Source organism: Cervus elaphus, chromosome 33, assembly GCF_910594005.1.
Source record: "Cervus elaphus chromosome 33, mCerEla1.1, whole genome shotgun sequence".
NCBI classification, from domain to species: domain Eukaryota; kingdom Metazoa; phylum Chordata; class Mammalia; order Artiodactyla; family Cervidae; genus Cervus; species Cervus elaphus.
The window spans coordinates 76,734,606-76,753,690 of record NC_057847.1 but is presented as its reverse complement, the minus strand read 5'-3'; the positions used below and the strand labels follow the sequence as shown (position 1 = coordinate 76,753,690).

The 19,085-nt window shown below is 43.3% G+C and overlaps 1 protein-coding gene across 2 annotated transcripts in view; it reads right to left on the bottom strand.

The window, feature by feature from the left end:
* Window positions 1-19,085, bottom strand: part of CNTNAP5 (contactin associated protein family member 5) — a 995,558-nt gene that overhangs the window by 420,781 nt on the left and 555,692 nt on the right. Inside the window, exons 1-3 of one of the 2 annotated variants that reach the window (XM_043894749.1) lie at window positions 8,120-8,174; window positions 7,870-8,019; window positions 4,952-5,123 (exon numbers count right to left, since the gene is read on the bottom strand). In XM_043894749.1, coding sequence (XP_043750684.1) covers window positions 4,952-5,123; window positions 7,870-8,019; window positions 8,120-8,141 — 344 coding nt within the window. In that variant the 5' untranslated portion in view covers window positions 8,142-8,174. Of the gene's footprint in view, window positions 1-4,951; window positions 5,124-7,869; window positions 8,020-8,119; window positions 8,175-19,085 lie in introns of those variants that run through there. The other variant, XM_043894748.1, reaches the window with a different exon arrangement.

Sequence of the window (19,085 nt, the reverse complement as noted above, 5' to 3'; positions counted from 1 at the left end):
TCAAGCTGACAAGTAACAGACAGGGAATTAAACATGCTCTTATGCCTCTCAAATTGACTGCCACCTGCGCTGGAATTGGTGACTTCTCCAGGTGTGACTTCCGCCTCCCTTCACTGATTCACCAGCATCCCTGTTTGCTCCTCTAAGTTTGGCTTCACACCTTGGGTCCTCTTGCCTCTTGGGATGGAGTCTTAGACAGCATTTGCTGATTAGCTTCTTCAGCCCTGGACGTTGAACCCTGCAGGACCGGATATGGCTCCTGGAATTAACTGCTTGGATTCTTCCACTTAAGTCCTAGGAAGAAGCATTCCTTGACCTGGGCCACCAAAAGTGGGACATGCTTACATCACTAAATCCTTGCCTGAGTAGAGTTCCCTAATATTCTGCAGTAACCTAAATGGGAAAATAATCTGGGAAAGAATAGATACATGCATATGTATAGCTGAATCACTTTGCTATACACCTGAAACTAACATAGCAATATAAACCAACTATATTCCAATAAATAATAAAGTTAAAAAATAAGCTACAAAAATACAGTGTACTGCATGGGGAATGTAGCCAACATTTTATAATAACTATAAGAGGAATGGAACCTTAAAATTGTGATTACTATGTTGTACACTTGCAACATATATATATATTAAAAAGAAAGACTGCAGACTTAAAAAAAGACCTTGCCTGACATTGCATACCATTTTGAATGCCTCCCTTTTAAAAGGAAGCTCATCAGGCACCTAAGGTTTACAAGAGTTTTAATATATGGCACATCCCTGAACAACTGTTGTATGAGGTTAGAAGACGAGGTTTCCTATTTAAATCCACAGGCACACAGTGACTGTCATTTCCAGTTCAGGTCCTTTTGGGTAGATGCTACAAGGGATAGGACCCCGGCAGTGTCTAACTCTGGACTGAAATTTCAGTCCTGTGACCATGAGAAAGTGGACATAATCTCCAGACCTTAGTTTACTCCCTTGAAAAAACGGGATATCCGTGTTCTCACGCCCTCCTGCCTTCTACAGCTCTTACTGCATCCTATTCCACTAAAGTACATATTGATACGAGACTCCCTCTTATTATTATTATTCAGACCGCCACTCACTTAAAGGTGCGTGTCTGTCACTCACTCGGGGTCTGCCTGTGAGGTCAAATAACCAAGGGTGTGATTCTGCTCTGAGCTTACTTTGCTTGATGATGGTTTATAGTATCAAGCCTGGCCTATTTTAAGCCCAAGAGGGTGCAGGAGGCAAGCATAGCCCTTGAAGAACCATGTGTGGAGTGTGGAGAACATGAGACCGGAGATTCAGCCTGCGAAGGACAGACGGCGGCTGTGCATCGTGTTCCCGAGGTATGAAGCGTATTGACGGTGGCTGCGGTCTGTCAGGTCCCAACTGTGGTTCCTGCAAGGGTTCTCCCCACGTGACCTCGGCCTGTCGGGCTCTGGGCAGTCCTCCAAGGAGCCTCCTAAAGCCAGCGTGTTCCTTGCTGCCAGGGCTGCTGTGGGCCAGCCCGGTTAACCTCCTTTCTTCCTCAAGGCCAGAAGCTTCTGCAAAGTGCCCATTATGGAGACGCAAGTTGTTGGTTTAAATCCTTCAGTCCCTGAGAAGGAGCTCTCCCAGGTTTTACTCAAGACTTCAGCCATAAAAAAGAATGAAATAAAGCCATTTGCAGCGACATGGATGGACCTGGAGATTACCATACTGAGTGAAGTAAGTCAGACAGAGAAAGAAAAGTATCATATGACATCACTGCTACGTGGAATCTAAGATACGACACAAGTGAACTTATTCACAAAAAGCAGAAACAGACGTTGCTTTTCGGTGGCTGAGTCACATCTGACTCTTCACGACCCCTGGACTGTAGCACACCAGGCTCCTCTGCACTCCTTCATCTCCCAGAGCTTGCTCACATTCTTACAGATGGAGAAAGCAAACTGAAGTTTACCAAAGAAGGGAGAGCGGGGAGAGGAGATAAATGCGGAGTTTGGGACTAACACATACACACTGCTATGTATAAAACAGGTAACCAACAACGACCTGCTATACAGTATGTACTGCATACTATACTATACTCAATATTCCGTGATAGCCCATAAAGGAAAAGATTCTGAAAAAGAACCAGCTATGCACATGCATAACTGAATCACTTTTCTGTACACCTAAAACTAACACAATGTTCTAAATCAACCATATTCCAATATAAAATTAAATTTTTTAATAAAATAAAATACAACTGTACTCAAACTATGACATTGGAATATGTCATACTTGCTCAATCATTGTTCAACTCTTTGTGACCCTTTTGGACTGTAACCCACCAAGCTCCTCTGTCCATGGGATTGTTGAGATAGGAGTACTGGAGTGGGCTGCCATTTCCTTCTCCATGACATTTGAATATATTTTCATCAAAAGCATATATTAAAGGTAAGAAATTTGAAAATCAAAATTATTTTTGATGTGTTTTCACAAAATTTTCTTCTGAAGTGTTAAAGCCCACTGTTACAAATAAAAGATAAAATAGGAATCATAGTTAATGAAAACTAACATTTTTAATCAAAATGATTTAAAGTGTCTATAATGTTTTAAAATATCCATTGAATTTCATTAAACCTCACTAAATTTTTCTAAAAAAAAACACACAGCCAGACTGTTCTCTACCCCCTTGTGTCCCCACAAACCCCACCTCCACCCCAAGTGGCAGGCTCCTTGAAGGCAAAACTTCCTTCACACTTGTCCTTAAATCAGGTTCACATTGATTAGCACGTTAAAAATAAAATGCAGAACTCAGAAACCACCTGTTTTTCTAACCCCAGCCCCCTCGCCACCAAATGTTAAATATAAGTTCAAGAAATAATTAATTAAGCAAAGCCTTTTACCAGTTTCCCTTCTGTTACAGAGACTGTCTGGTAAATCAAGAAAAATGTCTCATTTACCCACTAAACTAAACACAATCCCTTATTATACAATTAACCAAAACACTATTGTATGTAATACAATTATACAGTCTACAATTACACAAAAGTAATGATGCAAAGTAGATGGCGATGGCGTCCCATGTAATCAAAAATAGTGAAAGCACCCTCAGTTAGAAATTAACTTATCATAAGAGATCCCTATTGATAAACGTTCCATCGATCGACACTTTGAAAAAGGCTATCCTGGCTGATGAAGTGGGATACCCCCCAACCCCTTATCATTAATAACAACTATAGGAATGACAACCATTCTGTGAGACATCTTTTATTCTGAGATCTCTAAACTAGCACATTCTAATGAAGCATGCATTTTATTACCCACTTTTCCAGCTGGCCAAATAGGAAAAAAATGAAGCAGAAGAGCCTGGGAGTCTGTGTGATTTGTCGACAATTCCATGTGGAGTGGTTTTAACAGAGAAACATGCATATAAAGTTCCACCGAATTCTATCAGTCATTCTGAGCATGAGAGGAGATTATGGTCTGCAGAGCTGATTTCTGTGACGCTCAGTACAGGCACCTACTATTTCTCATCATTGTTCCCCTGGACTGGGGCAGTGACCTCTCTGCCTTTTGGCTGGTTCTTTTCCAATGCATCCTTCTCACTTTTCCTGAAAACTTTTTACCAAACAAATCTGACTACCTTCCTTCTAGAGTCTTCCTAGGGCACCAGGGTAAATGCCATACGCATGCAAAGCTCTTTATTATAACTGACGCATGTCCCCAGCCATATTCACATCACATGCTCTATCACCATGACCTATATTTTATGGAATCGAAGACACCATTCACTGTAAGACATGACATTATTTTACAGGCTCCTAAAAAAAATAAACGGCCAATTAAACTACTATAAACCTTCAAAGGTAAGAGGCATCCCAATATTAGAGGTTTTTAAATGAAAACTAAGAGTCATGGGTAGACGAAAGGCTTGAAAACCATGATCCCCCTATTTCTATGGCATTTTGCATGCCACGTCCTTCCAACTGATGAATTAGCATCACCCCCGCCCTCAGCCAAGCCTGCCCATCTTGTCGGACTCAGCTCAGCACCACTTCCTGGAAGCTGTCCTGACCCCCACTGCCACGGTCATAGATCTCACAAATAAAGGTGTACTTCTTGGTCATTGGTAGCATTTTATGGCAATGTCTAATTAACTCCCTGAAACATAAGCAGAGACTCTGTACCAGCAACACAGAGGCAAACACTGAACACGCATTGCTAACTCGTTCAGCGAACGGTGTCTTGGCCTGGGGAGTAGCTCTGGCAGAAGGAAGGAGATAAAGTGCTAGCGAGGACACATGGACCACACAATTAGCTTTGCTGAAAATTCAGAGCCCCTCCTCTTTCATTTCCTGCAACATGTCTTTGAATCTCTTATTCAAAACCTCGTATTCAGAAACATCAAATAGAAGAGGAGCTAGAGCCCAGGAGAAATGAAGAGGGAAAGGGAAGTCTTGTTAAATTTGTTAAGTTGTGGAATAGAAATGCTGCTCTCTGTCCAGGGTCTGGTCTCCTCTGGGTTAAGGGTGGTAACAGCAAATGTCAGGCTTCCAGGGAGTCACCAAACTACTGGACACTGTCAAAACCTCTGTTACAGGAATCCCAGAGGGCTTGACTTCATCTGTCTGTGTGAACGGACACACACTGCTATTCCTAACTGCAATTCCTCCCTCCTTTTCACTTCCCTCTTAACTTCAAAGTAATCAAATGTTGTTTACACATAAAATTTTAATCCTTTCACAAATTTGTATTTTGATTTAATTTGCATATCCCATTTACTGCAAGTGAAACTCAACTTATTTAAAACATTTTTCCCTGGGCCTGAAATCCTTTCAGAAATATATTCCATTAGGCGACTCAATTATATCTAATGTGGCTGATGTCAGTGGATTCGAATTTTGGTGAAAGAAATTCATATTTAGAACAGTGAGAATGGGAAGGCAGTGGGAGAACAGAGGAGAAGAGACAATAATTACCTGTCTTTGATGCTACACAGATCAATGTGTAAATCACTAAAATTCCCCAGGGAACCTTGCTGAACTGAAATGAGGTCCTTGGGCTGGTTATCAATAAAGATGAGCCTCATGCAGCCTTGGAAAGCCTTAATGGGATTTAAACATTGGGAATCGGTGAGATTGTCAGGGCACCCTGTGGGACAGAGAAAAAAAATTAAGAAGAATACTGAAATGATCAGTCATTACTTTAGTGACCTATTGACAGAAGACCTTGAGGTCTAATTATTTCAATGTTTTTTCATTCACAGCAATGCACACATTTTTTTGTTGTAAATCTTAGCTTTCTCAGAGATGGGACAAAACTGGTACAAAATGAGGCATACTTAATCACTGTATAGAACAGAAAACAAAATGTGTTACAGGGGATACTGATCCCATTGCATTTATCTCATTCTTATTTCTTTTTTCCCTATTTGTAAGCCATTTGCTATTATTTTGTGTGGTGTACTTCACTCAGCCCAAGAAAGCAACATATCATAACTACTTGGGAATTTCAATTCCGTCTTGAAAACACACTTTTAAATGCACAATTCAATTCCGAATTACACATTCAAAGAAAATTATGCTTTGGGTAAGAACAGTAGCAGAGTAATTGTCTGGTTAATTGTCAGTATTATCAGGTTTAGTTCCTGAGAAAAGTATATACAGGAATGTAACTGGAATTTTGAAGTGATATGCAAAGCAAACCCAAATGCTAAAGGAACTAAGAGTTTCAATGCACACTTATAGGGCTGCAATCACATATATGAAAGTTTAACGCCACACCTTCCTAAAGGGTGTTGTTTTAAAAATATGCATCACACTGATTGGGCACAGCTTTGCAACCAGAGAATAACTACTTCGCATTGCCAGGTACAGAATCACAGAAGCGCATGGGTGCCCGTGCTCTTTATAAACTCCATTCCAACGGTTTTAATAGGTTCAGAGCATATGGGAATGCAAGCTTGAAAACATGGCAATAACCCATAAATAACTGGGAATTATTTCAGCCATCTCTAATAGACAGTCACTGCTGGGCTGAAGCCCAGCAGCTGGTTAAGAGCTCACAGGCACACTATAAAATGAAGAGAGATGCTACAACTTCTAATTGAAGCTGTAGAGAGAATTTATGTCAGTTGACGATTATTACTCAAACTCATTTTTCACTTGCCTTAAGTTTACAGTCTACGTGTGGGGTGTTTGTTTAAACACTGTTCAGATCTCAGATAAATCTTCCCTCCTCAGCCTGGAGTCTCACAAGACCCGCGTCTAAAAACACTTCTACTGGGGGAAGGGAGCTATTTTGCCTTTGAGGCATTTCGGATGCTTAAGTCACATAATTAATTCAACATTATTTCCCCCAGAAATAAATATAAGATTGCTTTATTCTGTGTCAATGAAACATTACATATGATGCGAAACTATACATTCTGTGAGATTTATCTTTGGGGCCCCCGAGACCCTTCTTTTGCCGTCTTTAGAGTACATCCTTCTGCTGTCACTAGTGGGTCATGGGGAACTCAGATTTAAGGTTAAATCCTGCTTCTACTACTTACACAAATTATTCATTACCGTAAACACCAGTGTTACTATCTGTAAAATGGAGCTAAAATTATCTACCCCATAAAGTTATTGCCTGAATTAAATGATGTAAGACACATAAAACATTTACAGAGGATGAAAACGTTCCCTTTCTAAAGGAATTTGTTATCTGGGCACATGTGGAGATTTGGAGTGAAGGACACAGGCTCTGGGTCCTAAAATCAAACCAAAAGGAATCACTCCACTCAGCTTCCCTCCTAGGACACCCGATGTGTACACTGCCTCTATGCAAAGCCCCTTTTATATTTCAAAGATAACCCCATGTCAGTGGTATGAAAGAAGTGATTTACAAATTGTATTTCAGAGACTGTACTTTCTACAGGATACTTCTCTTTAGATCAGATCCAAAAGACGCCCATATTTACAAAAGGTGAAACCAGTCTGCCCATTCTAATGTAGAAAGCAGGATGCTGTAGGTTTAACCTTGACCTCACTGAACTCTCCCAGCAATTCTGCTTTGTTTCCCCATATCCTGGACAAGGAAGTTCAGGGACCATGGGTGCCTTACTCAAGGTCAGACAGCTACTGAGATTAATTACTCATTAAAGACTGTTTCTATAATACCAACAATTGACAAAGTAGGCATGGATATTTTTAATGAAAAAATACCCTTAAAATTAAATAGAAATACACATATACTATAAAGATAAAGCCTAATTATTTATTTCTCCTGCTTACCAGATTGCCCTTGCCTTTTCATATTTGCCAAGTTTCCTAGCATTGGGCGGAGGGCGGGGAGACTGCTTTTCATGGAGCTATAAACGCATGGCCCTTCTGAGTCTTCCCTCTAGCTCCCCTCCATGAGTATGGCCTCCAGGGATGTGAGAAAGGGATGGGTAGGGGATTAAGAAAGCAAATCAGCTGAGAAGTGATGGAGAAAGCTGAGGATGCTCGTTGTACATTCCCATCTGGATTTTTTTCTCTTTCAGGTACTGCTGACTCTTGGTAGACTTTCTCCGAGTTTTCAACTGAGTTTCTCCTCTGGAATATGATCACAGAGTTTGGCATGGCTACAAAAATCTCCTTTGGCTGTGTTACATAACACCAGCTCTTATAGCTAGATTTTTCTTTTTTTCCCTCAGCACTGACCTAGATAATTTGTACAGCTGTGAAAAGTTTGCTTCTCATTATTTTGAGCTTGAGGATAGGGATGTGTGGGGTGTGTGTGTGTCTGTGTGTGTGTATATATATATTGGGAGAATGGTCAATTTGACACAGAAAGAATCATTGTGGTGAAATCAGTGCCCACTGCATTCTCCCTCCCTCCTTTTTTCAACCTCAAAAGCTGGGGAATTTACCTCCAAAGTAGTAGCGATTTCCAGAATAAATCTGCATCCTGCTGGTGTCCTGAGCCGGGGATGCTGCATCGTTATCCAGCGTGAGAGTGATGCGGTTCCTTCTGGCATTGATGCTAACCGAATGCCACAGGCCGTCATTCAAGTCCCTTCCTGCAAAGACACAGCGAGGGCAAGGGCAGTGATGATTGACTTCGGCAGGTTTGCAAAGAGTAAGGGAAGTTCCCTTGCCTGCTGCAGTCCATGTACATACTTAGAGTGGACACTCTCTTCATTTTGCTGCTTCCCGGGAGTCATCTTCTTCTTTTTACCATTTAATTCTATTGTTTTCTTTTTAAAATGGGAGCTGAACCATGGAACCTAGGTCTCAGAGCCTAGGAAGAGGATTATCAGATACCTTACAACTATCCACAGTATTCAGCCTGCATGCTTGCAGTAAAACAGATAGTACAGTTAACACGTTTCTGCCCAAGAGCCTTTCTTTTTATCAATACAATGGAAATAAGGCCATTAAAACCTGTAAGTTGCTTTCCACTCAGGCCTTCAGTTGCCTAGATCTCAGCTGGTTCTGCTGGGAACTTGGGAAAAAGTAACCCCTGACTTGGACAATAAGTCGGTGAGATGGAATGCAAAAGACTGTGAGGTGCCGCTCCTTGCCATGGCTTTTGTGCTTAACGTTTTCATTAGAGAAAGGGCAACGATGCAGAGAAGGTCCTTCATCTCAGGTGCCGAGGGACACTGAGAAGAAACGGCAAGCTGGGAGGAGCTTCGAGCAGACATTCACAATGTACTATGCTATAAAACCAACTCACCTATGCCTAAAATAAAGGGGGTTGCTTAACCACTTCTAATATGTTTGGTTTGGAAAAAAAGGGCAAAACCTCTTCATATACTACAAAGCTATAGAAAACATTTATTGACTTATTGATATATAAATTCAGAGTCAAAAGATAAAAAAAAAAGAAAGAAAAAATTCAAAATGTTCCCAGTGATTTTTAATCTCTGAGTAGTGTAGAATTATAGGCAATTTTAGTTTTCTCACACTTCTCTAAAAATGGTATATATATATTTTAGTAAAATAAACCTGCTTTTAAAGACAAAAGTGAATGAGGAAAGCTAGAGATTCCAATGATACACCAGGCAGAGAAGCCTTCTGTTGAAAGGGAGATAACAGGCTAGTTTAATTCCAGTCTTTTTCCTTAACTAATTATGTGACACTGGCTGAGTCACCTGCCTTCCCAAGCTCTGGTTTTATCTCCTGTAAACATAATTCTTACTCTGTATCATTGGTAAGGGACCCACTGAGATCAGGCAGGAAAGTTCCCAGGGTAAGCAGGCTGTTGGCATAGTGGGTGTTTGTTTACAGCACATCTCTCTCTTGTTCCTTTGCCCTGGGTGCTTTTGACTCACACTACACCACGCTGCCAGCCTCCTTTGTTGAGGAAAGTGCCTTGGGAATTAGTCACGAGGGTTTCAACCATTTCCTACAAAACTGTTAGTGTTACTCGCCCGGTTGTGTCTGACTCTGTAACCCCATGGGCTGTGCCCGCCAGGCCCCTCTGTCCCTGGAATTCTTCAGGCAAGAATACTGCACTGGGTTGCCATTTCTGGAGGGGATCTTCCTGACCCAAGGATTGTACCCACATCTCCTGCATTGGCCGGCAGATTCTTTACCATCTGATCCATCAGGGAAGCCCTTCTACAAAATGTTTATCATCTATTAAGGCACAGTCTGTGCAAAGTGTTCACTGAAAGAAACATAGTCCTAATACCTAGTCTGGTCACAAAGATGTGTTTATAACCAGAGCAGAGAGCCACCCATTTCTTCACTCAACACACATGTGTTGTACCCTACTATGCACCAAGTTACCTGCCTTTCCTCATTGAATCAGTTTTCTTCACCTGCAAAATAGGGAGAATGATTGTACTTCTAGGCTCTTGGGAGAATTATATCTATTAATATAGTAGGACCTGTAGGAAAGTCCATGTCACATGGTAGACAATAATGTTTGCTAAAACAAAAAACAGAACAGCAACCATAAAACGCATGCCTCTCCCTCACCCTTGCATTTGGGAGAGTGGACAGTCACTTCATCTGGGATAATCCACAATTAGACGGAACAGACTTAGGCAAAGAGGCTTAAAATACTGTCCTTGGAGAATTGCAGGCTAGTGGCTTAGAGAAGCAAGCAGACAACAGCCCGACTTGCAGTTCTGGGTGAATCAGTAGTACAGGGATACAGAAGAAAGACCTGACTCAATATAAGGGTCTCAAAATTACTTCACAGAAAAAGTGGTGACAATTTTAGGAAGCTGTGAAAACTGAGCAAGAGTTTCTCATTTCTCAAGAGTTCCGGGAGCCAGAGAGTCTAAGGTCTGGAATGAAACGTACAAGATGGCAGGACGGCAGACAGGAAGAGCGTCTGGTTACCCAGGGGCCTCGTGTACCAGGCTGGGGACGAGTTTCACCACTGTCCTGGGACAAAGAATCCTGGAGGACACTTCACCCAAGATTCTATCAGAATCTCTGGGCAAGGGACCTTGGGCATCTGCATTTTTTAAAAGTCCCTTGAATGATTCTAATGTGCAGCCAGGAATGAAATCACTGATCTAGAATCTGGTGGCTCAGTGATAAAGAATCCACCTGCCAATGCAGGAGATGAGGGTTTGATCCCTGAGCTGAGAAGATTCCCGTGGAGAAGGAAATGGCAACCCACTCCAGTGTTCTTGCCTAGGAAATCCCACGGACAGAGAAGCCTAGCAGGCCCATGGGGTCACAAAAGAGTCAGCTACAACTGAGTGACTACACAAGAACGACATCAGCATGGGGATGGCCTGGCTGGAGGCACGCAATCAGAGACGCTGGTGGCCGATGGTGGGGACAAGAAGGAGCAAGGACGGAAGCAAAATGGGCTGGGGGCGGGGGCTGACGTGGGCACAGGCCCTGGGGGACAGAATGACAGGGGTCTCAGGCAAAGCAGCAGCTGTGAAAATGGAGAGGCAGGGACGGATAGGAGCTATTTCTGGAGCTCAGTCTTTATACTGCCCACTGGGAGAGTCCCTGAGAGACCAGCTGGGGGGAAAGCACTGAAAATCAGACCAGCGGTCTGCAGGGCTTCTCAGAATGCCTACTAAAGAGCCCTTGCCCCTGAGCCATCCGATGGCCACAGAAGCTGCCCCCGGGCAACTGCAGCACCAGGCGGGAAGCCCAGCTGTGATACACGGGGGCAGCTGTGCTCCATCTGTTCCGAGTAACCCAGATGGAAGGGCCAGCTCCCTCCCAGCCGGCGTTCACTGCAGCCCTGAACATTTGCCTGGGGCGGAGAGGAGAACTCAGGAGCTGCTCAGCCTGGAGGCCCTGCTTCCCCCAAAAGGCCAGTGGGGTCCAGCAGCAGGGATTCTGCTAATGAGGCAGAGGGCCTGTCAGGGGTTTCCTGGTACTGAACATGTGACTTCTGTCGGGGGGCGCTGGGCAGCATGGCCAGTGGTGGGTCTTTACTCCTTTTACTGCCATTTGCATACCAATTTAAATACCTCTGCATAACAGATAAGATTTCATTTCAGGTAAGCCATAGACTAGGCTAGAAGCGAGTCAGATAGGGTAAAAATAGCCCCTAAAGTGAAAAAAGTTAAAGTCTCTCTGTCACGTCCGACTCTTTGAGACCCCACATACTGTAGCCCACCAGGCTCCTCTGTCCATGGTGTATCCTCCAGGCAAGAATACTGGTAGTGGCAGCCATTCCCTTCTCCAAGGGATCTTCTCTACCCAGGGATCCAACCCAGGTCTCCCTCACTGCAGGCAGATTCTTTACCATCTGAGCCACCAAAAAATATCCTCTAAGCGCCCAGCTAAACGTTAGGGACACAGTAGGGAAGAAGATACAGACAGAGGTCAGAGGGAGGGTGCCGTCTAATTACAGACGCGTCGTCGGGTCACTCTACAGGCGCACCGTCGGGTCACCGTACAGACGCATCGTCAGGTCACCGTACAGGCGCGTCGTCGGGTCACCGGACAAGCGCATCGTCGGGTCACCGTACAGGCGCGTCGTCGGGTCACCGGAGAGACGCACCGTCGGGTCACCGTACAGACGCACCGTCGGATCACCGTACAGGCGCGCCATTTGGGTCACCGGACAGGCGCGCCGTCAGGTCACCGGACAGACGCACCGTCGGGTCACCGTACTGACGCGTCGTCGGGTCACCGTACAGACGCACGGTCAGGTCACCTTACAGACGCACCGTCGGGTCACCGTACTGACGCGTCGTCGGGTCACCGTACAGACGCACGGTCGGGTCACCTTACGGACGCACCGTCGGGTCACCGTACGGACGCACCGTCGGGTCACCGTACGGACGCGTCGTCGGGTCACCGGACGGACGCACCGTCGGGTCACCGTACAGGTGCGTCCTCGGGCCACCGTTACAGGCGCGCCGTCGGGTCACCGGACAGACGCACCGTCGGGTCACCGGACAGAAGGCACTGGGCTGAGGAAGATCTGTGCTCACTTTGGAGGCAGGACTGGACCTGGGGCTGGGGCTGCAGCTTGCATGTTATGGCTTGGGGAGCCCACTCTTCCGCAGGTCACTATCTGTCTTTAAAAGCTTTAGGTTTCAAGAAGGGTTTGCTGGGTTGGTGAGTTGTTTTCTTTTTCTTTTCTTTCTGGTCTGCTTTTCCTTTTGATTTGATCTCTTTTGATCTTTCCCTACAAGGTCCCTAGTCCCTGCAGGGGGAGCCTGTGTGAAATCTTAGCTCTTACAGGAAAATTATGCGAATGGTGGTTCTTGCTGCTGACCACACAAAGGGATCACCTGGGGAGCTTTTGAAAAGACAGGTCCCTGAGCCCCACACCAGGTTAATTAAGGCAGACTTACGGGGTGGCCACAGGCCTTGGAAGTTTCAAAGATTCCCAGAGATTCAATTGTGCAGCCTGAGTTGAGAAGTAATCCATGAGAGGTTTCAAAAGAGGAAAGAAAGAAGCTAAGAAAAACAAGACCAGCTCTGAAGAGCTGACCTGGGCACAGATTCCAAGGTGAGTGAAGTGGCAGATCTCTCTCCAAATATCCCCTTCTCCCTGGGCTCTCTGCCCCCCTCCTTCTGTTAATGGATCCAAAATAACACCCCTGGAGCCTCTTCAAAGTTTATTTTTTTAAGAACAGTCTATTAAAGGTACAGGTTTAAGTGTTATTAATTATTCACAAATTAGGGAAAATCAATTCTATCAGGTTACTTTCCTCCAGAAACTTCTCTAAGATAAACAGGTCTGAGAAAAATAGAAATTTTCAATGAAGGGGACAGGAAAGCATTGCCTTTGAGGAGAGGAACCTCCTTGGGGAAATTCCTCTGGGCATAGAAGTAAAGGATTTTTAGGGCCACTTTGGGGTGATTTAAAAGCTAAGGCTTAAAAGGTGGGACTTGGGTTCTGCAGTGATTGTTGGATGATAACAAACATAAAACTTCTGCTATTAAATGATATTTGTCATCTCCCAGACTGGCAAAGAATAGAAAAAATATATATACTTTATTATAGTGGATATAGAGGAATCAGGCAATCTCAAAGGTTGGTATATTCTTTCTAGATCTAGAAGGCAGTATACCAACAAGTATCAAAAACCCTAAAAATATAACACCTCATTTCCACGAATTTTATTTCAAAGAATCAATCCTAAAATAATAATAAAACTGCAGTCGAGGTTTATGGTGAAAAGAGTTCATGACATCGTTTATAATATCATTTATGATAGCAAAAATTCACAATTGCTAATATTTCCAACAGCAATAATTTAGGTAAATCAAATGTATTATATTCGATAATACAGAATACAACCCTGAATGTTTGCTTTTCTATATGAATTTTAGTATAATGCAATTAATGCCATAAAATAAACTGTTATGTTACTACAGAGATTATATTAAATTTATAACTAAGGGAGAAATGATATCTTTATAATGCTGTTATCCATTCAAGAATGGGATACGTTTTTACATTTGTCCAACTATTATTCAGTGCCTTTCATGAGTGTTTGAACATTTTTCTTGTATGGTTTTGCACATCTCTTGTCAAATTAAATCCAAAGTATTTCACCTTCTTTGTCACTACTGTAAATGAAAGTTTCACTACAATTAATAATAATAATATGAAATACAATGTAGTCATTAAAATCATAATTCCAAGAGTGGTAGTGATATCCTAGTAAGTAAAATATAGCAGGTAGGGTTTTGCTCCCATTTTGTTAAAACTGACAACAAACAGAAAACACAGGAACTAGCTTGAATGAGAGAATCACGGGTCCTTTTCTTATGTAAAGTCCTAGAATTTGTAAAGTTTCTAAAAACATGTGCAACATTTGGAATTATTTTTTAATACCATCAAACTGTTTAGGCTGAGATAAAGGAGAGGAAATGTTTTCATTCTTTTCCACTTCTCCCTCCACCCCACCTCCTCCCCTCATTATTGAAAGTAACTGCTTCCTAGTTCCAGAATTCAGCCTAAGGCAATGGTATAAAAGGTCTATCACTGAGAGGGTTAAAGAGGTTTAGAAGGTTTTCTTCATTTAAAAAAAAAAAAAAAAAAGACACTTTCCATCTTTGCAACTGAACTTGCAGATGAAATGTGAAACACGGCCCAATTGTAAAAACAGCTAATAATACACACTACCAGTGCTGAATATCTACAATGAGCTAGGCACTTTGAATATGTAATTCCTAATTCGCACAATATTCCCAGAAGCCAAGTTTTAGGGCCCTCATGTTACACATGCTAAAACAGAATTGGAGAGGCTGCCAGGGTCCTGTGGCTACTGTGGGGACAGAGCCAGAATTCGAACCCAGGGGTCAGGCACCCAGGCTGTTGGGCACCCAGGCTGTCGGGCACCCAGGGGTCGGGCACCCAGGCTGTCGGGCACCCAGGCTGTTGGGCACTCAGGGGTCGGGCACCCAGGCTGTCGGGCACCCAGGCTGTTGGGCACCCAGGGGTCGGGCACCCAGGCTGTTGGGCACCCAGGGGTCGGGCACCCAGGGGTCGGGCACCCAGGCTGTCAGGCACCCAGGGGTCGGGCACCCAGGCTGTCGGGCACCCAGGCTGTTGGGCACCCAGGCTGTTGGGCACCCCGGCTGAGCGCTCTCTGCTCTCCGCACTGCAGAGCGAACCCTGCTTTGCTCCAGGAATCACTCTTACGGCCAGTTACCACCACCTCTATCTTCTGCTGTGGAATTCAACTTTACTTTTATTTAGTTATATTTCTGAAACAGCTTTATTGAGATAAAACTCACAGACCATACAATCTGTCTGTGTAAAAAGTACCATTCAGTGTTTTTAGTATAGTCACAGAGTCAGGCTGCCATTACAATTAATTTTAAAATGTTCGGAACCCCCAAAGAAAGCTGTAACCTTAGCTCTCAGTCTCCAATCGCCTGAGTCCCCCACCTCCAGCTGTGCCAACCCTAATCTGCTTTCTGTCTCTATGGACTTGCCTGCTGAGATTTCCTATAAATGAAATAATACATTATGTTCCCTTTTGTACTGGCTTCTTTTGCTTCACATAATGTTTTCAGGGTTCGTTCTAGGTAGCAGCTTGTATCCGTCTATTTGTATCAGTCTATCTGTCTACCTATATGGCTGAATGTTGTTGCACTGTGTGGACAGACCACGTTTTGTTTATCCTTTTGCCAGTTGATGGACATTGGGGTCACTTGCACTTTGCTGATGTTATGAATAATGCCGCCATGAACATTCCCGCACAGATTTCTGTGTGGACTTAAGTCTTTAATTCTCTTAGGTGTGCACCTAGGAGCCGGACTGCTGAGTCATATATGGTCTCTCCACATGTAACCTTCTGAGGAACTGTTTCAATGTTTCCTAAGTAACTGCACCACTTCTGTTCCCACAAGGCAACCTTCCCTTTGACAAGACTGAGTTCAAATTTTAGTTCCCTCCTTTCATGGAACTTCAAGTTTCTATTGAATTAAAGCACAGTTCAACTTTTGTTTCTCAAAATGTCCACTTAGATCTGACCTTGGCCCATTTCTACTTTAATTTTATTTTTCTAGATAAATATCATTACCAAGCATCTTGTGTGTTTTTAATACCTTTTTATAATGAGACCCTCACAACAATTAATAGTTCACACTTGTTAAGACTGAGACTCAAGGTGGCTAAGCAGTATTCCAACAGCCTGAATCTTTTTTTTAGCAGTAAGGTCTTGCCTTGGGAGGGAGCAGAATTTCTCAAATTTGGGACTGGATAATTCTTTGTTGGGGGTGTGGTGTCCTGTATTGTACTTTTCTATAGGATGTTTAGCAGCATCCCTGACTCCTGGGATGCCCCCATCCCCAGCACCAAAAACATCATCAGACATGGAGTTATATAAGCTGTTTGCATATTTTAGAAATTAACCCCTTCTCATCACCAATATTTTCTCCCATTCTGTAGCTTGTCTTTTCATTTTGTTTATGGTTTCCTCTGCTGTACAAAAGTTTTTAAGTTTAATTAGGTCCCATTTGTTTATTTTTGCATTTATTTTCATCACTCTAGGAGATGGATCCAACAAACATTACTGCAATTTATGTCAAAAAATGTCCTGCCTATGTTTTCCTCTAGGAGATATGGATTAACACATATATACTATGATATATAAAAGGACAACCAACAAGCACCCGCTATATAGCAGACACAGGGAACTATATTCAATACCCTGCAATAACCTATAATGGAGAACAATCTGAAAAAGAATATATATTTGTGTGTGTGTGTGTGTATGTATGTATACTATATGTAACTTGGCTGTATACCTAAAATTAACACCATGTTGTAAATCACCTATAAGGCAATTAAAAATGAATAAAGGGAAAAAAGAATACCACCACCAACCTCAGAGTTTTACAAAAATAAAATGTATATGAATATGCTTGTGTGTTAGTAGCTGTTGTGTCTGATTCTTTTCAACCCCCTGGACTGTAGCCCACCTGCAGGCTCCTCTGTCCAAGGAACTCTCCAGGCAAGAACACTGGAGCGGGTGGCCATTCCCTTCTCCAGGGGATCTTCCCGACCCAGGGATGGAACCCAGGTCTCCTGTATTGCAGGCGGACTCTTTACTGTCTGAGCCACTAGGGGAATATACTTAGCACATTATTTGGCCATGCTGAAAGACTGTACATTTAGGTTTGTGCTTTAAAAAAACAAAGTCATCACCAGACACTGCCAGAAGTCCCCTGCATGAAAATGTGGGACTGGGCGGTCAGGGTGGATGGGACGGGAACATTTCCCTTGGTTGAGAATCACTGGTTTCAAGGAATAACTGGAGGTTGCAAGTTTCAGAAAGCAGGCACTTGATTTCTGTCTGTTTCACCCCCTTTCTTCTCTCATTCTCAGTCCAGTTCCCAACAGGTCTTTGCATTTCAGCCTTCATCTGATTTCAGGGTCTGTCTTTATGGATTGAAGACAGAACCTTTGAAGGCACGTGTCTGTCCCAGCACCTCTGACCATCAGCCACAGAGCCACGCCGGGATACACAGAGCTATGGTCCAGGCCAGGGCACAGTCCTGAAGCCTCGATTTCCAGTCCTGGAAATAACCTATTGACGGTCTCCCCACTGCCTTTATTCACCTGCGGCCCCTTGCTCAAGGCCCTGCCACTTATCATTTCTAACAATTTAGACAGATTTCTTAATCTCTCTCAACTCCTTCTTCATCTGTAAAACAGAGACACAACTGCCTGACTTGACTTAGAAGTTTCTAGGCTTTATCTTCCGCAGAAAACTCAATTCAGCTGTTTTTCTGTATCCTTTCATACCAACCTTTACTTAACAATTCAAAGGTAATTTCAGTTTTTGAGAGAACAAAGTGGGGAATATCTAAATAATTGAATAAGGCAGTCTTAAAATGTCAATCATATCATAAAAGAGCATATTCTAATTATTAGCACCATTATGCCACAATTTAGGTCCTCTGTCCTCTTTTTCTTGAATACCATTTATCCATCAATTATCAACTTCTATTAACCCTTTCCTTCATCTGGTGACTTAAATTCACATATTTCTTCAAATTTCCACTTCAACTTTGATTCCATCCCCTATCAGGGAGCCGGGAATCTTTCTGATGGGTTCCCTCTTTCTCCCAGCCCCTGATCTCTTTCGGGTACAGGACAGCTTGCTAGGTTGAAGTATTGGAAGAGTAAGATTATTATTAAAACTTACAGCAAAAATCCCTCCAGTGGGTCAACAGAGCCCAGAGAATGGAAGCCAAGTACTTATCTTGACACCTGGTGCCTCTGTAATCTGGTCCCCATCTGTCTTTGCCATCTCATTTCTCAGCATGCCTGCACACATTTCTACTCTAGTAGGGTTGGTGTATTAATTATGCTCCTAGTGAATGCACTAAGCTAACTGGTGCTTTTCCTCCACCCTCCACCTCACCTGAATGCTATTCTCCCAGCTCTCTGACTATTCAACTTCACCTCACTATCCTCCAATGCCCAGATTTTGTCCTAGTACTTCCTCTCCTTACCTCTAGGAGCAGGAAGCTTTTTTTTTTTTTTTTTTTTAACTTCCTATTGCAGTCACCTAGCATAGTACAGGACGCATAAAAAGAACTGAAAGGTTGAAACAGTAAGTTAATAGAGCAGGAAATGAAAAAAGCAAGTTTTCCTAGGCCAGATCTGTACATAGAGATGTCTCCTTTTGGATTCTAAAAATATCCACTGTCTGATCTATTCATTTAGTTCATATTATGTACTGCCTTGCACCATTAATTAACAACCCATCTCTGTAAGTGGAATCTCCTTGATAGTATTCAAAGTTCCTGGGGGTCAGAGTCTGCATGGTGATTTGGTGTTCCCCTCGGTATCAACAGAGCAACACCCTGCACTCTCCAAACGTTACTTGATTGATTGAGTGTCAGACCAGCTGACTCTCCACTGCCAAGTGTCAGCAGCTGGGTCTTCCTGGCACCTGGACCATAAATCATAGGTTAAACCTTTCCTAGTTGTGAAAGGCTGGCTCATGTTAAGATCACCTGGATCCGCAGAACCTTGGGTCAGCATCTGGAAGGAGAAGAGCTGGGTCTGACTCACACTGGAGTCAGATACAAACTGCGGTGTGTTCACAGCGACGGTGAGGACGCAGTGTCTCTAGGAGAGACTTGAATGCTTGTTATGAAGGTCAGCCCCCAGGAGGAGGAGCTCCTCCCTGTCACTGTTAGGAGACAGCCCGGACTTTGGCATCCC